Source organism: Apis cerana, linkage group LG1 (assembly GCF_029169275.1).
Source record: "Apis cerana isolate GH-2021 linkage group LG1, AcerK_1.0, whole genome shotgun sequence".
Classification (NCBI taxonomy): Eukaryota; Metazoa; Arthropoda; class Insecta; order Hymenoptera; family Apidae; genus Apis; species Apis cerana.
In genome coordinates, this window is record NC_083852.1 from 26821789 (window position 1) to 26843548 (window position 21760).

The window sequence follows — 21760 nt, forward strand, 5'->3', positions numbered from 1 at the left end:
GACAGGACGCGTGTCAAAATATTTGAATATCTCGCGCTTCGTCCGATCTCGTGTCTCCAACGATCGCGAGATCTTTTGAGAAAAAAACCATTTCGTTTGATAATCGATAACGTAAAAAAAAAAAAAAGAAAAAAGAGAGAGAGAAAGAGAATAATTTTGGCCAAGGAATAAATCGTCCAAATTTTTGGTGGAACTAACAAAAGCTTGCAAGTTATAATTGGACGTAACGAGTTAAAAAGACATTCGAATAAAAATTACAATAAAAATCGTACGTTCGGTTTTCTTCCCGTCTCTTCGACTAATTTACCTTTCCAATCAAAATTGTTTAACACGGTGAAATGGAAAGTTGATCACGATTTATCGAAAGTCCGATCTCTTTCCATACGCGGTATTCAAGTATTTCTCCGTATCCGTAGAATATACGAGCATTGTCTCGCAATACAAGGCAGAGAACACGTGTGTTCGATGTCTGGACAAATAAAGACGTCGTTGCCGAAGCGTCAACACCCACGCGTATTGTCGTACGACGCGTGTGCATTGTAGCGGACTTGTCTCGAATCCTCGCGGAACACGATTCGAACGCGTTTAAGGAACCCGAGTCCGCGTGTGTATTGTCAACATGGCAGTGAATACCGTGCAACTCGATATTTGTTAGGTATATCTCGTTACAATAACGATATCAATCTTTGAATTAAATTCTATTAAAGTATAGATAAATTAAACCAACTTGAAATCAATTTTAAATAACGATCCAAAGAACAAACGAACGATATTTCCTCGTTGCTTTCGTTTTGAGTAAGAAAAATAATTATTTAATTACATCAAAAAGATACCATGACAAAGATAAACTTTACGCTTATTGAACAATCTGAAATCCCTATTCGTAATTCGTTGGAAACGTTTGGAATATCAAGTAACGTGTTTATTTCTAATATATCTATACAATATCTGTACAATTTGTTACGATTGGCTTTAATCGCGAATTAAATGAGGCATCCTTACGCGGATATAACAATTAAAGTAGAATAAAGTGGACAGATGTCGATTGAAGAAAGGAAGAAAAAAAAAGTTTCCAAGAGGCGATCACGTGGGCTATTCACATTCTTCTTAGCTATTAACGGACGATGAGAATCACCATTTTATCCTCGAATTATACAAATTGAGTCGGACGCTTTGCACGGTTCGAACAAACGATCGAAAAAAGTTGAAAAACTCCATAGTTCCGGAGTTCGTTCTCTGACCTACTGCGAGAGAAGGAATTTGAGGACGAAGTCGTGGCGATAGCTTACGACGTTACGGTTAGTTACACGATTTCAAGTTTCTTTTTCTCTTTTTCTTTTTACATATAAATGTGTTTTAAAATTTGTGCGAAATTTCTTAAATATCCTTGACATCGTTTTTAAAAACGATTAATAATCCTTGCAATTTTATTAATAAAAAATCGTATAATTCGTACAAAGAGACATCGTTAATTTACATAAATAAGTAACCAAACACGTATAAGACGTACACTCGAGGAAAAATTTGAAAACACTTACCTGTTTACTACATCCATGGAGGGAACTTCCCGCCCACGAACCATAATTTTTTCATATTTAACACCAGAATTTATGAATTCCTGTAACAAAATAATATTGGAAAGTAGTTAATTGTTTTTTCTTCAAACGAAAGATCAGAGGGTTTCAAAAAAATTAAGGGTTCCACTAAGGATACCAATTATGTATAATACGCTCTAATTAGGCGAGGGAGACATCGAAAGATCTTCGTGTTAATTGCATATATCCCGCGGCACCATTGATCTTCAAAACCGTTCTACTATTTCTCAAATATTTTCCATCCGAGATCTTAGTTAGTCCTCTTCGCGTAGCAAATTGCTGTGACATGGAGGGGACAAAGAAAAAAAAGAAAAAAAAAAGATATAGATAAAGAATAATAATCGAATAAAATCTTCGACTCATCGATACAAACTGGATCGTTCGACGAGTTTGATTTAGAAAAACGCGTACACTCTCGCTTTGGAACATCATCGATCGAGCAATCGGTTATTCCAAAAATCTAATAAAAAGTTCATTAGTCTTCATCGTCGTCCCTTCCTTTTTTTCCCTTTTTTCCTATGCTATTACAAATTGGACGGACTCGACTAATTTTAAATGCCAAATAAAGTCTAAACCGACACAAACGTAATATAGGGCTCTCGTGAAAGAGGAGGGAAACGAAGGAACGAGAGAAAGAGAGAGAGAGAGAGATGATAGATTAAGAAAGATACGCGAGGATCGTGTAAAGGAGCCACGTTCTCGAATATCTGCTCGATCAAGGAATGCAGTTAGGGATCGTTGGCGAGCAAGCAAAAAAGATGATGAGATATCTTTCGACTTTCTCCATTTTTTCTTTTTTTTTTTTGCAAATATCTGGGCTTATCTTACCTTTTCGTCATAATAGCGACTCGTGTTTGTCAAATCGATAATACACTTTAAACGTGGAAACGCTTGAAGCAGTACCGACGTTGTAAACCTGTAAAACGATACGCGAAATCGAATTAGAACGTGAACGAGCGTGGAACGTGATGAATTTCGAATTTATCGGTCACTCGTAATAAATACTCGATTCGTATGGTGGAAAGACGACTTCATTCGGCATTGGAAAGGAGGGAGGGGGAGAATATAACGAATCTGTCGCGATGCCCCGTGTTAGCGAAGAATCTTCTTTTCAAAGGCGCGACCTGGACGACTCGACGATGATATATTAGGGGAAAAAAGAATCTGGGGTCCGGAGCAAAAGGGCCGGAATTAAACGGGGGTGTCGGCCCAAATAGTTTTACCATTCCTTTCGATATATCAAATCCTCGAAAGGCTCGTACCAGATGTTCCCTCGGGACCATGGTACGAGTTCATTTCTCATAAATAAACAACTATCTCGAATCCCTAGTTTCGGGAAAAAAAAAGAAAGAAAGAAAGAAAGAAAAAGGAAACGTTAAAAAATCGATTTAAAAGCCATTAACGAACACCTCGCGTGCATCGACAGATTTATACCGGGACCAAGATGAGACAGAGTGACCGCGTAAATTCGAATTTCTCGATGTTTTTGGTAAATAATAACGTTAATAAAATCGTGAGCCGATATAATCGCTAATCTACTTACCGTTTCTCCGGTTCTAAATTGTTACTCACTGCCTGAAACAAAAAAGAAAAGGACAGATTCGATGAATTATCCGAAAAAAAAGTGGCGTAATTAATAGCGACACGAGAATTATATCTTTATGCCCGAAGCATATTCGGATATAGCGGCATCACACGCGTACGAATGTTCGATAACCCGTTATAATAACCCGTATCCTATATATTTCATCCTATACGATGAGACAAAATGCGAGTCACTTTCCATCTTTTAATAATTAATAAAGTGCAAAACCGAAACGAATAAGAGAATATTCACTTACTCGAACTTATCCTTCGCGAAATGCGAATTTAATTTTCGTTGTGATCGGTCATCTCACGAATATCAGAAATAATCGCGAAAGAAATTTACACGTTCCTCGAACGATGTTCAGAAACGATACATTTAACCGTATACATTCCATTTTCTTATTTCACGCGTGTATATAATCGAGTTCTTTGATCCAATCGGCGTATCCGATAGCAAATCTTTTATCGAAGAAGCGTGGTCTATTTGACGTAGTTCGAGCAGCCTTAAGAATACTTATACCTAAGAATACGTAAATTGAAAGTTCGATCGGTCCGCTCGTAGCATCGCACTCGCTCTATGGGTGGGCTAATGGTAATTACGGGTTTAGACTACGCGATCCGATTGACTGGGCGGAGAGATCGTATCTACGGATGAGTGCGGAATGAGTATCGGTCGCATTAATAACGGGCTTGTGGTATAACTTTCCTATCCAAGCATAATAATCTATCGTTGACTAGGTGTGGGACTTTCTTATATCTTAATGGTAGCGCCGTCCCTTATCGACATACGATCCCACGACGCGGATTGACAACTGTGCAAATAACTACAATATTTGTTTTTCTCGTAAATTGTTCTTAATTTACACCGCACCATTATTCACCAAGATCCTACGTATTCAATTTCGCCGAAAATAATCACTCGTAGGATTAATTATCTCGTAGGATAAGAGAAAAACTAGAGGAGGGATAAGAGAAGATTCGGTGGAGAGGAAATGGAAAGAATGGAAGAGGAAGAAATCGAAGCTGTGGGTCGGTGCCCACCTGTAAAATTTACTAACCCTGGCTACGTCAACGGTAGTTTATTTTTCGCACGGTATGGCCGAGCTTCCTCCGGCCGAAAGCAGGGTCGGTCTCCTCCGTTGATTCCACCATTCAATTTCACGATCCTTAGCCTAATATACGACCGCGACTAAATCAGGATTATCGAGCTACGAGCTGTACCTCCATTGTGAACCTTCGTGGCGGTCCGTCCACGCGTCCGCTCGTGTAAAATCTTTTCGCGAGCGCATCGTCCCACAAAGTTTTCCCTCCTCCCCCTTTTCCTTTAATTTATCGTATTCCGCTTCGATCGACGAAGAGCGACTATTTTTCCACGGCTAGGCGAAAAATGCGTTTCGGACAAATTGGAGGAGAAGAGAGGGACAAGAAGTGTTTTCGAAATGAAAACGTGGTAACCACGTGGGCGTAGAAGCATCGAGGATGCGCCTTCGAGCCGAGTAAGTAGGCTGTAGTATTTCTCGTCCCTCTCGTTCAAAATCGACGATTTCCCCGAAAGATTTGGCGAAACGGATTTAACCACGGAAGATATAACGTCATCGGTTTATTTATACCTTTTATCCGGATAGAAATATCTTCAAACGATATTACAAACGACCTCGTAAAAAGGCAGAATGTTAACGTTGTACTTACGCGTTACTAGGTTACCGTCACTTTTTCTGGATCGTAAAGTTTTCCAGTGCTCGTCAAGCGTGATTAACGGCTACATTAGATTTACATTCCCGCCGCGTAAATGTTACTCGTAATTTATTTAACGTATCTATTAAACGTAAATCAAATATAGCAAATTAAGAAGAAAAAAAGGGGGGGAAAAAGAAAATAGCGAAACAAAGTCGAAGAAGTTTGTATTCGAGGAATCGATAAGAATCGGCCGATGCTGCGTTGTAAAAGTATCTCGATCGGGAAACATTAAATCGGATCGAATGAAACGATGCTCCGTTGCGCGAAACGGTTAAATTCTCTTATGGACAAGGAGCGAACTCGAGAGGAAGGAGAGCGCGTGGAGAGAATGGAGGAGACAACTCGCGGGAAGAACATTTTCGTTGCACGAGTGCGGCCAACGGTTATACTCCGCTGTACGGAATCATAGAGAAACGCCATATAGACTGGTATATGGCTGCCGCCAACTGATATATGCTCGACGTTATCTGTATCCACTTACTTCCTCGTTTGGCAGAAGATTCGAAGCGATTTAAAATGGGTCAGCTTAACTCAAGGAGACATGTACAACAAAGGAACGTGTCGGAAGTAGCAGTTGCTATCAAATTCTTGAATCATTTCCACCGATTATAACGTCTTTCGTATTCATCCAACGAAACATTCGAAATGAACGGTTTTAACGCGTACGGAACACAAAAGGGTTTCAAAAATGGTCAAAGGGAATCGATAAAGATCAAACGCGATATAAACGTACGAGTTACGATACGCGTAAGAGATGTTATCGATGTACGCGATATCAAATCGCCTTTTCCTGCTCGCTTGTTCCTATCTACGGAAGAAACATAATTGTAATAAAATCACGAGTGGAATGTTAGGATTGGACATAAATCGAAAGCGACGAAATTTTAATAAAAATTTCTATGAAAAGCATGAACGTTGCCGCGTGGTTCGGTTTAGCATAAATCAAAACGATCCATCCAACGATCGGATAAAAAATGAAAGGTGGAATCATTAATCTTTCCTATCGTTTGCACAGTAGGTATAATTTTTCGGAAATGAAACGACTTTACGAGGGCCTGTTGAAAATTGATTCACCACCCGTGTTGCGTGCCTAATTCTCAAACCGTGTTATTCGCGTATACGATCGAACGCGTCAAATTTAACGTTAAAATATAGCGAACATTTTCTTCAAGTATTCGCATATTTTATAACGTTCGGAGAGTTATGTCGCGTAAGAAACGCTTCTCCGTCGGCGAGATTAAAAAAAAAAAAAGAAAAATGGAAAAGTCCGTAGTTCTTTCGAATTCTACGATCGTGGCCGAGCAATAATGGTATCGGTAGCTGTGGGAGATCTTTAAAAAGGACTTTCCGTATTGTTCTCCGATCTTTCCTCCGTTCCTTTCGATAGATCCCGCCTCGATGATAAGCTGACAATTAAAATATACTACGTAGCGTATCTTATGGAAAATCGTTAAAATATGAAAATAAGCAGAACTCCGGAATGGAGTTTTTCGAAAAGAATCTTCCGAAGGAAGAAAAAGAATGACCCGTCGTTCTCTCTTGAAATTTAATATATATCGCGTTGCGTCACGTTGAAACGGTTATTTTTATTAGATTTCCATCGACAAGGAAATTATTTTTATTCGATCGTAAAGATAAGAGGAGCGTTTAGGAGATTAATAACAGGCCTTGTAAATCCCGATGCGGTCCACTACTTTCGCTATTCCGTGTTACGTGTAGTAACGAATTAGTATCGAGGCGAAGTTTTATAGACTGGCATTAGACATCGTGCGTCCCCTCTATCACCGGCCATCGTGAAAGCTCGCGGCACAAGAACGTGTTTCTGGTTGGACATAAATAATAGGACCACGTCGGCAATCGCTATAATTCAATTCACACCTGATAACTGCGACCGTAGAATTTCCATATTACAGGCTGTAATAAAATTAAAAATATTTTCGGGGCGGTCCACGCGCTTCGGGGGGTCCAAGCGCTCTTCCCTTCCCCTCTCTCCCTCCCCCCGACCAACTAGCCAAGGTTCGCGATCCTTCACGTTTGCCGTCTTACGAATTTGTTCCTCGAATTTGTTTCCGTTTGTCTCTCACCTGCCCTTTCCCTCCGCTACATACTTACGCATACCACGAGCGGCAAGCGACCGACACGAAGACAATTTCTCCACGCGTTCACCAAGATTATTCACAAATTTGCTCGAGTCGACATTTCAAATTCCGTTCCGCAAATGAATTACGACATTACGAAAGGAGGATATTATTTATTATCGATGGCTAAGCAGCCAGCGGACACCCAGCTGACCGAATCATAAATTTAACAGCGAGCAAAGAATCAATTTCACCGACAACGGGATGAATTCGATAACCTATAATCTATACCCCTAATCCGTATTACACTCGCAGGCGTTATTTCCCCAGGCATACCTTTCACCGACCATTCCCCGGCTCTCTTCCACCGTTGATTGTTTCAGGCTACAGGGGTGAGAATACATTATACATTATTAACGAACAAGCGGCACGACCAAAAACAAGATTAACGACTCGCAGGTATTTACGACCGTGACTTGTCGGGATCGTTTAAACAAATGTTTGTTTCCTGCCTCGAACGACTCCGCCTCGTCAGCCTTTTCCTCCCAGCCTTTGTAAAAAGTTTCTCCCCCATCTTAAGTGGCGGCTTTCGCGCTCGTGGCACCGCACCAATCACCTCCCGAATATACGCCCACTCCTGTCATCCCTCATGCCGCTGCGTCCTATTCCATCGCATTGCCAAGAAGTTCATTTCTGCGGCTGGGCCGCAAATCCGGATCCATTCGTCGATCGTTTATGCGCCGATCCTACGCCCCGTTAAATGCCAATTTTCCCTCGATACGAGCCGCCGACGATTTACGCTCACCTCCGTTTCCCTCCCGCCTCGGACGAGGAGGGAGGGGGCGATCCGAGCCAGCTATAAATTTGCCAATTTGTTCGCGCGTGGTCGCTCACATTTTCGCACGAACGGACGGAGAGATGCAAAGATGGAGGAAGAAATGGAGCGGACCGACGAGGGAAAGATGGTGGAAGATGGCGAAGGAAGAAGAGGGGGGAAAGGCAGGTAGCATAGGACGGACGGTGGGCGCCGGCTCATACGCTCCCCATTCAAAAGAAATTTATGTAGCACGAGTATAAAGCCAGTAGTGGCGATGTCTCTCTCTCTCTCTCATCCAAACTACCACCGAATTCACGAACGCTTCTCTTCTTCCCCCCATTCTCTTTCGTCTTTGTTCGTTCCAACGGATCGTTCCCGCTCCGGATCATCGTCGGACTACCACTATCGAAACACGGACGTACACAGTGACGCGGAGGACATAAGGAAGGGCGAACCTGAGGGAGGTAGAAGAGGTGGAGACTCGATGGATAAAAGAAAAGTGACGCTATTGCCTGTGAACGATCGTGGTCGTTCCGCGACAACTTCTTCCACGGAAACGTTTGTAAGCCCATTACTCGATGCCTTTTGTATTAAAGGGGCTCTCCTCTCTATATACGTATATATACGTATATCATTATGTTTTCCTTAACGATTGAACGCGACCACGCTCACCATTGTTTAAATGAATGTCACTCGCCATTTTCTTTTGGAATGGTTTTTACGTACGTCATATAACATTGACGTTAAAAGGACAAAGTTGTTGAGATGTGTCCAAGCGATACTCCATAAGCCTTATTCCCCTCGGACACAAATTTATATATACACACACACGTATATATATATATATATATATCGTACAAGATCGAGAAAGAAACGGCGAGTTTCCCGAGTCTCGGCGCAAGTTTGGGACTGTGATTCGAAAATCTAGTCACGTATAAAAATATGAACGAAACGAGGCGTTTAGGAAATGAATTCCAGGTAACGGTTTCGCATTCGCGATGATTTTGGTGGAGGAGAGGGATTGGGAAGAGCGAACGTGGGAGAATCGGTTGCGCGCGGCCACATACGGTAGTAAGTAGATACGTAGTACCTGGGCCGTAACGAAGGCCTCGCAAAATAAGAGAAACGGCGAAACACGATTGGACGGGGAGATAAGGCTGGCTACTGCGAGATCTCCTTTACTCCCCAGCCTTCCCGGAAAGTGAGGGCCTCGTCGAGATGGACACTCGCCATCTCATCTAGCAAAGATAGGCTGTGGCCCAGCTACCATATCTGATGAAACGCGATGGATGGGGCAACGTGACACTAAAGTACGAAACAAAAGTGTCCTCTCGCTTCCCATCCCATCCAAACCCTGTCTCTCGACCACCCCCTTCGGCACCCACACCTGAAAACGCCGTGCGATAACCGACCAAAACTTTTTCCCCTCTCTCTACATCCGTATATATCTTTTTATTTATCTTACATCCGATTCTTCCATCCTACGAAATTATAATACGAGATCTGACATCTAAATACAAATCGAAACCAACGTATCTGCAAGTACAGAAAAGAAAAGAGAAGAAAACTTGATTTTCCTCTTCCCTGCCTCCTCTTACCTATTAAGAGTAAAGAGATTCGCGAGAGGTCTTGTAAGGGGACAAGTTCTATCGACAAATGACATGTTTATATAGTTCCCTCGGTGTCGATCGTTGGAACTTGGAGAGCAAAATCGTTGTAGCACAGTGGGTTTCTCGACGTGACGCACGACCCCCTTTACAGGCGCCAGCCTGCTGGAAGAAGAGGAATAGGAGGAGGAAGAAGAAGAAGAAGAAGAAGAAGAAGAAGAGAAGGCGTTCCGACGAAACGGAGCGCGGTGTCGGAGCCAGATAAGATCTCCGAAACGAGGATCGGTAATATTTTACAAAGTCATCGAAGTTGCTCGCTAACTTCGGCATAAATTACAATCGCTGTCTCTCTCTCTCTCTCTCTCTCGCCCCCTCTTTGCGCTCATCCCCTTCGCGAGATCCCTCCTCGACTATGGGAAGATGGGAAATTGCACGAGGAGCCCTCTCTGTTCCGCATCGAGTGTTAAACAAACACTTAGCATCGTTAATAACATAGGACAACGGTCCACGAGCTAATAAATTTGTCCAACCAATATAAAACTATCGAGAACTCTTGAGAATTGATAAATATGCGTATCCTACGTAAACGGATAAACCCACTTTCAAAATGAGTAAATATATTTGTGGTAAATAACCCCGCTTTCTTTAGTGTTCAACGAAAGGGACGCATTAGGAGAAATCAATTTGTCGAGTTGCTTTCGAGTAGCTTGGATACATAGAAACGGAAAAAAGAAGCGATTCGTTTTGTCGAAAACCTCCCTCCCCTCCCTCTTTCTTCATTTTTATACTCGATGTAAAATTAAAAAAGTTTTTAAGGAAAATTCTCCAAGATTTCATATCGGAAAAATCGAATTTTTCCATTACATTGGGTTCGTTGGTTGATTACGTCTATGCTCGTATTAGTTTAGGAAAGAATAAGTTTGCCGTTTAAAAAATTACGCAAATCTACGAGTCATCTACGAGTGAAATCGTTCATCCGTGAGATTAGCATTTACGATTAAATTACGACGATATCGTTGTTTATTATTAGTGATAATAATGGACGAAGCGATCATTCAAGTCGGTTACTTAACATTTTGCTGGAAAAAAAAGAAAAAAGAAAAAAAAGAAAAATGAAGCGAAAGCCAAAAAGACAGAGAAACGCAAAGTCTGGACCATGACACGAATATATTTTTCACTATGAAGTTTGTCAGGGACTTGTTCATAAATCATATCCGAAAAAATATTTGCAGTGGTGTGCGACACGCGTTAGCAAAATATCATATATGGCAGCGATGAATGATGGTTTCGATATGCCTGACAAATTAATTCGATGTCTTCGACGCGTAATTTCGAAGATTTTAACGTTTCTTCGATTTTTACGTGTTGGAAGATCGCTCGGCCATGAGTAAATCGCAAAATATTAAAAAAAAAACTTTATGAATTATTACAGCTTGTATTATTAATCGAACGAATCATCGCGCGTGTGAACGTGTTTGAAATAAAAATTTGCATCGTAAATATTGACGGAGATATAATACCGAGATGTTAAACGTTACAAAATTATTTACAAGAAAATAAAATGCCAATATTAATTTACATCGATAAAATATATGCCACGTACGATAAGCTTGGTGTAATTTATTATAGTGCGCTTAATATTTACAAGAGAAAAATGAAAAGAAGAAAATAATGGAAAATAGTAAAATGCGCATTTTCGATGTATAAAAATTTCGAAATATACGAAATTTCGATTCATATTTTCGAAGAAGAGGCTTTCATCTCCGTGAAAACAACGAGGGTGGTTAGTCCGAACGTAACCGAGAAGTTAACGTGATAATCATCTGAATGTTGAAGATTTTCAGGGGCTGAAATACAGATATCACCCACGAAGACAGCCTATCCATTCTCGGTTGGATTCTAACCTGAACTTCAGTCAGAAATTAATATTCCGTTTCTACGTGCAGAATTTGCCTACTGTGATAGGACGATCTCAAGGGAAAGCCTCAGGTATTCGGGTGAACTGTATGGAATGGTAAGAATGAAGGAATACTATACGATCCGATATGCTTATCTTATTCTTCCATTTCCCATGCTTAAATCATTCCATCTTTTATGCCAAAGGAAAAAATTCTCTACATTTATGAATATCCTGTATCGCTGTTGATCTACGATCCTAATATTCCTTATAACATATATATATAATAAATATACTTGTAATAAACAATTTTGAAATAATAATATAAACAAATATGCGAATGAACGTTTACAACGTTAAACGTATAATTATTTAAATATTTTCACAGTAATTTTCACAGTGATGGATTAAAGTAAAAATCGTTATTAAAATTTTTATAAATATCACTTTCTTCTTATTATATCCATATTTCATTTTTCGCTATAATATTATTACGATAATATACCGAATGAAAGTAGATCCATGTAATAAATACCTACGTACACCCGGTTTATGAAACACAGACAAGAGAAGTTTTCGAGCGATAAACATCGGCATGAGCGATGAAAACATTTTACATATGATATTTTTCTTTGCTGACAAACTGCATGTAACACGCGTATAACCATTTACGCGTCTATCGTTCCATCTTTCGTTCATTTATCTCTCGCGCTGCATCTTTTCTCACGATAAATAAGACGAAAGTTATGAGATTTAAATTTTTATTGGAAATTCAGTTCGAAAATTGTTCCAACGCCAATACTCTGTAACGGTGTCTTTTATACGATAGAAATCTATGCGATCGGACAAGATGCGAGGAGCAGCACCTTGCCCGTATCGAATTAGGGGAAGGAAAATTATTAAGGTTGAACGTAAAGCGAGCGCAACGTTAAAAAATGAGGAATAAAATGCGTAGAGCAAAGAGAAGATTGGATTGACCATAACGCGGAGATACGATACAAGCTCGGATATACAAGTCGGGGAATCGGCCCTCTGCCGATTCCTGGGCAAATTACACGGCGTACGAAATTCAATCCAAAATTAAAATCGACTTTAAAGCGCATCTTTTACAATGTATATGTGACTAGGGGGTATCGGCTTAAATTCATCGCGTCCGGTGTCCGCATAAGAAGAGAAAGAGAAACGTAGAAAGCGTAGTGCGTGTCGGCGAAGACCGTATCACGTTTCGTGTGAGCCGATATTTGTTACACGTTCTTATAGAAGATGAAGAAGCGGTCCGTCACGCGGTGGAAAGGCGCAGAGGCGGTGGCACGGGCTCGGGCACGAGCAGAGGAGGAGGAGGAGGAGGAGAAGAGCGCGCGGGCCACGAGCACAGGCATTTCAGGGCCCTATTAACGAGTGGGCCCCCCGCGGCCGACGCAACGGGCCCAATCAACCCAACTCCGATTCCTGGCCCTCGCTTCGACTTGTTTTATGTAATGCCCGCGACGCCAGAATCAATTAGTCGGGGTACCCTCCTATTTTGCGTATGCATACGCCTATATGCATAGCGGCCAATCCACCCGAAAAGGTTCCCAACTTATTTGCAACTGTCCAAGAGAAGCCGATAGACGAGAAAAACCGGTTCGCGAACAGACGCGTAGAGACGGAAATTAAACGGCTCGAAACAAACCGGGGAATCGGCCGGTACCCCTCCGCCGATCCATCTACACCTACGATACGTATCGAAATCTATCCCTTTATCGATACCGCGTCGTGTATCTCGAGCGAACGCGTTTCGAAATATATATATTTCTTTTTCTTAACGTACATGAGATAACATCTTTACTCGTTTTCGTTCAAATTTTATTCCGTGACGTATTACGAATCTATATTCTAAGTATAAAGATTTTAATCTAAAAAGGAAAAGAAAGGAGGAAGAGGGGAAGAGAAAGGGAAAGAAAGAGAAAGAGAGAGGGAGAGAACTGGAAAAATGAAGAAAAAAATGTCACACTGATTCACATAGATATATCCTCAAAATGGAAGAAAGTTGGGTGAATGCCGCTCTATCGCAGCACGAGTACGATACATCACACAGCGGCAACCAGCATGGGAGCGTACGATCGCATTTTGTTCAGCTACTAGGCAAACAATCACGAGCCGAGCTATTCACGATCCCAAAAGCATTGCCGTGCGTATCGGACGAAAGTGCATACATCAAGCTTGTTTATATCTACGTTGGAGTCAAAACATGCAACAATACAGCAATTTGGCTTTGACCGATACGAGATCTCACACAGATTCCTTTCCCATCTTACCGTTACCGAATACCGACCATCCACCGATAAACCTTTCTCGTTCCCAATGCCGTACCAATGATAGAGATTCGATTTTTACCTCGTGAAACATCGCGTTACGTATACGTCTTACGATATAAATTTACGAATAAATTTCGATTTCAATTTTAATTTAATTTTTGAACGAAACTTTCACGTAATTATTTCTTGTAATGTATTAAATTAAATTAACGAGAAAACTACTCTCATCCATCTCTCTTTCTTATTCCGTTATTTTTATAACGCATAAAAATTGTTTCTATACCATTGGCACGATTTCATGGTGATTCCGTATCTTGGAATGCGTATGTATACCGGCATTGTATCCTCTATATTTCTGGAATTCGATAAGATCTTATCTCGTGACCCCCGCGAAGAAGATCTTTGATTTAATACGAAAGAGAGAAGAGAAAAATAATAGTGACGCGATTCCGAAAATACTAACCATACAACAAGATCGTATAAACTTTGCAAATCATTTTCTAAATTTTTGGATTAAATACAATGGATTAAAATTAAATTGAAATTTTTATTTTTTGATACAAAATCGAAAACAAAATCTTAAATCTATAATTCCATTCAATTTATCTATAAGTCTTCAGTACAAATCTTTAAGTACAGATTAAATAATTATATTTATTTTAATCATTTATTTTAATACGAATGTTAATAAATCGAATGATAATTAAAGATATCTCAAATCATTAGATGTATATAAATCGAATCTCAAAAAATATTTTAATAAAAAGAATTTTCAAAATCGCAATAATTTTATTACATTTTCTAAAATGTCAATAATTCGTGAACTTGTCCATGAGAATAACAATTTCTTACATAAAAAATAAATTCGAGGAAATATCTTACATCTAATTTTAAATGTATTATATCGTTTCGTTACGGGACTCACCTCTTTCAATGGCACTTTGAACGGTAGAATTTTTGTACCACTGATCACTGTACCATAGGGTTTATATTCCAACCACCTAATAAGATAAATAACAGTGAATGAAAATATAAAAAGATTGTAATATGATCCAATTATCATGTTGAGCCGAAAATTTTAGAGATTAGGAAGATCCTAAATTTTATAAAATTTTAACTATTTATTAGTTTTCGAAAAATTAATGAAAATCTTTACATTGATTATTACATTACTATGCATTGAATACTATCTATACGTATACGTCCATGACGAAATGTGCGTCAATATACTTATCTACTATTCTACAAAAACATTGTAATGGCTAGTACCCAAAATATATTATTATGAAGACGATATCGCTATTATTATAAATTCGCTCATCGTAATTTCGGTCACCCAAGGTTTTATATTATATTTTATTTTCACATTCGACGAATCCGAAGAAAACTCTTTACAGATAGATACTGAAGTACAGTAATATTAATTCACTCGTTATACATTTTGAATGACGATTGCCACGATGTGTTTATGAAACAGTAGATAAACGGTGGCCGCATATTGATGCATACACTGTCACGAACGCATAGATTAGACAGTATTCAATGTTCGATATCGAAAAAGTTTTATTAATTATTATCTCAGAAACTAATAAATATCGTAGTTAAAATTTTATATTTCGAATCCTTTTTCCAATCTTTCTCAAAATTCCAATTTAGTATGATAATTGGGTCATATCATATTTATTTGTAAAAAAAATACATTATATGAAATATAATATGTATACACGACGCATGGAAATATGCATGTATACATATACCTATATATATATATATACACACACACACGTGATGCAACAGGTGATGTTAATGAAAAAACGAATATCACCATGTAAACATTTATTTGAATTCGTTCCTGATAAATTTAAATAACGCACGTAATAATTTAATATTTATAATATTTTTAAAGTGTTATTTTATAAAAAATAACGAGAAACAGTGTGCATAAACAAAGTTAAATAATATTTGACATCTATTTCTATTTTCAAAGAAAAAAGCACCATCTGTGAAAAACAACATAAATACAGAATAATGCGTTTCTCAACCGATAAGTTAGCCGCCATACAAACCGCGTTAGGAAATACATCAGAAACATTAAATATTTATCATTAATTATGATTACATGGTGCAAAAACCTTAATTTCTAAAATAATCTTTTAATCTATGATTAAATAAATTTTTTATATTAATATATAGTTTAGAAAAGATATATTAAAAACAATGAGATATGTCGGCATAACATAACCTCTATACAATGTGACCTCCGATTAAGACCAGTGAACAAGTAGTTTTAAATATTTCAACGAGCTTAATGAAGTGATAAAAAATGAAAAATTAATAATACTTGCCTTTCGGGTATAGATTTCGGCATATTCGTCGCTTATTTAAATATTATAATGCGAAATTAAAAGCACAACACCGAAACGCAATATCACTAACACAGTACACACACGCAGCAGACAAATGTAGTCGATAGCACTCACGACGCAGAACGATCGATCGATCTCTCGATTTTCGCGCGCGCAACATTGTTACATGAACGATTAATTTCGGATAAATTATTTTTTGATTGCTTCATATATTTTCATTCATATATATATATATTCATATAATATAGATAATAATATATAATATATATATATTATATATATGTAATATATAATATATATAATATTAAAATGTATAAATGAAATTAAATAAAATACTTACTTTACATTTCTTTTTAATTATTATATATATAAAGTGTTTAGGTTAAATTTTTCAATAAACTTTCCAATAAATATCGATGTCTGTAATTTTCAATAAAATATTTAATTATATATGATAATATATTTAACTTACATGATATGATAGTGAGAAATATTATTCATTTTATGATAATCATTTTATAAATATAACTATGATATGACTGTGGGCAAGCAAAAAAGGAAAAAATTTTTACAAAGAAAAATTTTATTAACTTGTTGGACACTGTATGTCACCATCTTTTTTTGCTTTTAATTGTAATATTTCATTCAACACTTTTCTTTCTAATTCCAGAAGTGCAGGTGGTTTCTTATACTACAAAAAGATAAATATAAGATTTATGTAAAAATATTGAAAATATAAATATTTGACATACCGTAATAATTAGTGTACTGTATTGATGTGTAAAAGTTATTCTATCCTGTTCTGGTTTTAATCCAGCACGTTCTAAATCTGGAATTCTTATCTTCTTAAAATATTTTTTATTTGTAGTACGAATTGTTATTGTTCCATCATCTTCTGCAGTTACAGAATATACATTTTGCGGATATGGCAAATTTCTTATCCGCCATTCAAGTGAAGTCTTTGTAACTCTTCTTGTAATAAATGGCTATTACAAAAATATAATGTACGCATATTAATTATTATTAATTATATTTTGTTTGTAAAAAAATTAAGAAAATATAATATATACATTAAATATATATCGAATATAAAACATGTATAATATAATTTTACAAAATAAACTTCACATATACATACAGCGCTTGAACTTTCTTGAATTCCACAAATATCAATATTATTTTGTTTGGGTTCAGGATCTCCAATTTCAACATTCCAACCTATATCTTGTCCAAGTTTACCTTTTTCCTTCCATGCTCTTCTTATTAACACATTAGTTTCCAAATGATATTCTTCTACCATTTCTCTGCCATCTTCCATTAAAAAATGAACTTTTCTTTTTCCTAATAAAAAAAAGAAATATTAATCATAATTAAATAATTATAATATGTTTTAATAATAGTTTTATATAACAAAAACTATCGGATATTATTACAATTATATCAATTATATCTTAATTCTAAATAATAATAAAATATACATTAAAATAGTATTTCATTAATTAATAAGACAAATGAAGATATATAATTATATGTAAATGTAATTATATTATAATACCATATATTTATATTAATAATTCTATAAAGTTAATATTACATATTTAATATTGAGTGATATATGCATATTGTGTATAATTTAATTGAAATGAAAAAAGAAATAATTTATAAGGCTGCCAATGACAAATATAAAAATATTTAATAAAAGAATAAATAATAATTACATATTGATCAAACATTTTTAAGGTTAAAGCTGTATATCTTAAAGTTTTCAGTTTTAAGCAAATTTTAAAATAGCTTTTGTTAAAAAAAATTCAATAATTTGAAATATATTATACATTAAAATATATTTTCGTAAATACCTTACCATCTTGAATTATTGCCGTTTTCGTAGCATTTTGAATAAAATTCAACCATTCTTCAGGCGCCATTGATAAATACTTTATTAGTTTCTTAGCAACTAATTCTAAATACTTATACATATATATTTATAGTTGTCATAACAACCACTGGTATTTTATTTAATATTATTTATAATATTATATTGAAAACATTATTGCATAATAATTCATTTAATTAAACTATATTAATTAATTGTTTTTTTTAGTAATTATTAAATTTTTACCAAAAATTTAATAAGTTTCAAATATCTTATATTTTTCATAAATAATATACATATATAATATACATTCATAATATATATACATATATATATATTTATATATATAGTTATTAGTTACATTATTAAAAATGTATGAAATCTTAAAAATTTTAATAATATTTTATTAATTCTATTACAAAGTCATTGCATATTTTATAAAATCATATTTTTATTATAAAGATTGAAAAATTTTTATTATTTTTATTTTTTTTTTATTGTTGTAATATTAAAAAGCTTATATTTATGTGATAAAATTTCAGAAATTGTTTTATTAAAAATATTTTTAAATTAGATTTAATAAGAAGAATGCAATAAATATGAAATTGCTAATTATAAAATTATTATATAATTTATAGTATATTAGAAAGAATAAAATAATATAAAACAATGAAAAATATTTAATAATATTAAGACATATTTTATTATAACATATATATAGCTTAAATTTAAAGATATAAAATATATAATTTTCGAAATTAATTTTATTGTAAATATATATAAATATTTATAAAATATATGTGTTTTAATTGATAGGATATTTATAGTAATAAATGTGGAATAAAGTTAAAAACTGTTTGCATATATGTATGTCGATTAAAAATATTATTATATATCGATCAAGAATATTTAATAAAATTACTAACAATCTTATCGAGTGGAATCATGTATATAATATATATATATTTTTAATATTTTAATTAATAATGTAATTAAGATTCTTTTGTTTGAATAATTATTGAACTATTAATTATGCAAAAAAGACTTACTTGTTTAGAATATAATTTAAATATTATGTAGCGGTTATTAATATTTCATTAACATGATAATAGAAATAATAATTAATATGCATTTAAAATAAAATAAATATTATATTATAAAAAATATTTATATTTTGCAAACAATCGCAAAATATATTTGCTCGAGATATGGTAATTCTGTAATAAAAAGATTTTATTTAAAAAAATTATATATTTACTTATATTATTTTTGTTTTTATTTCTTTTGTATTGCATCTTTTTATATTATATAATTAAATAATATGTTATTATTTATATTATAATATTATTACGTTTGTTAAAATTAAAATATAATTCTTTTAAAAATATTTCATTAGAAAATGTTAGAAATGTAAAATAATATAAATTTTATTATAAAATTCAAAGATTAATTTTAAGTTAATTTTAATATTAATAATAATATTACAATTATAATATTTTCTAGCATTATTAAATGTTATTAATATTATAAAGCTCATGTTGCATAGATATATCATATATAATGTGCTATATATATATAACTTATGTAGTATTTTATAAAAATTGTATTTAATCAATATCATTATTATATATGATGTCATATTAATTATATAAATAAAATTGTATTAATTATATAATTATTATCTGAATGCAGTGATAGTTTCATTTTTATTTGTCAATTTTTTGAAAATAATAAAAAAAATGGATAAAAATATCATGCATATATTTGTTGTATTAAAATGTGTAGAGAGTAATTTCCCCAAAGGTTTATTCAGCTTTATTTATACAATATAGAAATTTAATGACATGGGAGATCATAAAATGACAATGCGATCAGATGGAATTGAGGATTTGTATAAATCTGATTTGTTTGTACAATTCGCAAACAGAATAGTTGTAAATTATTCTTTTTGTAATTCTTAATAATATTCTTAATGATCTCCACTCGCCAAATACAATATGTAAAGGCAGCCTACACCCATAATATAAATACAATTGTGTATGTAAATATTAATAAAGATTTGACTATTATAAATTGTCGTCGTAAACAGTATTTTTCTCGTTTTAATCTTATAATATATATCTCATTATTATTCTGTATATATGTATTTATATATATATAAGTGAATATACATAAATACATATGTCTGATATTTATATATGTATAATATTTATAGAAAATTATTCTAATTATATTAATATTAATATATACATACAAAGACAAATGTGAAATACCTAAACATTATTCGTCCCTTACATTATATAAAAATATGTTATATTTGTTATATTTTCGTTCGTATTTCAAACAATACTATTATTAATATTGTAGCAATACAACACATTGTGTTAAAATTATCCACATAGTCATATTTATTACTAGATATCTTTATCACTTTATATTACAATTTATTGTTAATATTTCATTTGAACGGATTGAAATTTAACATTTTTGGAGCAGTTTTCTGTACAGAACATTAAACAGTTCATAGAATAATATATATTATTCGATGTCTCTTTAACATATATCTTTTATTATTTAAATTATTTTTTTTTATATAATATATAATTTAAATGCAGATTAATTTTTGCATTAAATATTCCTGATTTTCATCATTGCAAGATATAAATATTTTATTCATTCGAATGTTTATTTCACATTTATTTCACATCATTTATGTAAATATATTTTATCTCTTCCATATCGAATAATGTATAACACATTTATGACATTTTTTATTTATTTCTTTATCAAAATATGAAAATATTTATAAAGTTTGGCAAGTTAATAATTTTGAAAGTAATTTCATTGAGATAAAAAGTTAAATTTAATAATTTCTAAATTCAATATTCAATAATTATGGAACATTATCAGTTATATGAAATATACTATAATATATTTATAACTGAAATAACTGCGCCGAAATGCATTATTAAATCTTTTTTCGCAGAAAGGCATTATACTCTATGTATATAATATAATCACGGTGCGTAAAAAACGTACATGTACATACATGTATTCAGAATTAAAATACATTGTGTGTCTGTGTGTATGTATGCGCGCGCGCGCGCGTATAAAATAATAAAAGAAAATTACAGAAAAATTATTTTAATTATACTATTGTAATAGTGTTCCCTTGAAGCTAAATAGGAAAAAAGTGACATTTAAAACATTTTATAATATAATTTTTTTTTTTATAGAAAAAAAATTGACTTATAATTATATTAGTCCAAATAATAAATACACATTTTTTTTATATTTAAATGTGTATGTAGAATTTAATACTTTAAGTATTAAATTCAGATACTTTAATGTTGTCTACTTTTTTTCTATTTCTGTAGTTCATTGGTTTATTTATACTATATATTATATGTACATTCAATATTTTTTTTACGTTTGGTGATTATTTTCTAATCGTAAAGAAACATATAACTCAATGTGAGTCTTTGAAATATTTTTGATGAATTTCTTTGTTTATTTAAACATGTTGCAAAGTATCCCGAATGATAAAGCAATGAATTTTCCTCGCGAATTCTTCGTATTATTTAAAATCGTAAATAATATTTCGTCTTAGCACCGCGTTTATCTTTATTTTTTGCAAAAGTACGATATTGGTATATGAAGAAAATAGAGTTTTTTCTTATCAAACGGTTTTAATTTTTCAATAAATTCATTCCTTATGTTCAGGATCAGGTTTCGTTTTTGGTTCCATTGTTGTAGAACGGGGATGATGAGGATTCGTCTGATTCCTTGGCACTAACAATACATTTCCATCGGCAGATTGTTGAAGACTATATTCATACGGATGATATTGATTGCCATCAGGATCGCGCAAAGACTGTAAATTAAGTAATAGAAATGTTTAAAATT

At 34.0% G+C, this 21760-nt stretch overlaps 3 protein-coding genes across 9 annotated transcripts in view; all 3 read right to left on the minus strand.

Moving 5' to 3' along the window:
- The window catches only part of LOC108004306 (RNA/RNP complex-1-interacting phosphatase), a 30149-nt gene extending 14033 nt beyond the window's left edge, over window positions 1–16116 (minus strand). The window contains exons 1-5 of one of the 2 annotated variants that reach the window (XM_017067102.3): window positions 15961–16116; window positions 14541–14616; window positions 3139–3170; window positions 2424–2511; window positions 1539–1618 (exon numbers count right to left, since the gene is read on the minus strand). In XM_017067102.3, the coding sequence (XP_016922591.1) occupies window positions 1539–1618; window positions 2424–2511; window positions 3139–3170; window positions 14541–14616; window positions 15961–15983 (299 nt within the window). In that variant the 5' untranslated portion in view covers window positions 15984–16116. The remainder of the gene's footprint in view (window positions 1–1538; window positions 1619–2423; window positions 2512–3138; window positions 3171–14540; window positions 14617–15960) is intronic. The other variant, XM_028669972.2, reaches the window with a different exon arrangement.
- A 430-nt stretch (window positions 16117–16546) lies between these two features.
- On the minus strand, window positions 16547–18335 carry LOC108004297 (protein DPCD). Its single transcript, XM_017067078.3, has 4 exons — window positions 17843–18335; window positions 17120–17322; window positions 16734–16967; window positions 16547–16672 (listed from the first exon to the last, which is right to left on the minus strand). Exons 1-4 carry the CDS (start codon window positions 17955–17957, stop codon window positions 16568–16570), a joined length of 657 nt encoding a protein of 218 aa, XP_016922567.2. The 5' UTR covers window positions 17958–18335; the 3' UTR covers window positions 16547–16567.
- Window positions 18336–19617: 1282 nt separating this feature from the next.
- LOC108004299 (segmentation protein cap'n'collar) overlaps window positions 19618–21760 on the minus strand; it is a 75344-nt gene continuing 73201 nt past the window's right edge. For all 6 annotated transcript variants that reach the window (XM_017067084.3, XM_017067083.3, XM_017067085.3 and 3 more), the window contains exon 13: window positions 19618–21728. In XM_017067084.3, coding sequence (XP_016922573.1) covers window positions 21561–21728 — 168 coding nt within the window. In that variant the 3' untranslated portion in view covers window positions 19618–21560. The remainder of the gene's footprint in view (window positions 21729–21760) is intronic.

What these genes read in the sequence shown, in the direction of transcription:
- LOC108004297 (XM_017067078.3), bottom strand. Translation starts at nt 17,957, where the DNA reads ATGTATAAGTATTTAGAATTAGTTGCTAAGAAACTAATAAAGTATTTA. An exon ending in AACGGCAATAATTCAAGATG is followed by an intron (nt 17,323 to 17,842) that starts GTAAGGTATTTA and finishes TTTTTTTATTAG; the next exon opens with GAAAAAGAAAAGTTCATTTT. An exon ending in TTCAAGAAAGTTCAAGCGCT is followed by an intron (nt 16,968 to 17,119) that starts GTATGTATATGT and finishes TTTTTGTAATAG; the next exon opens with CCATTTATTACAAGAAGAGT.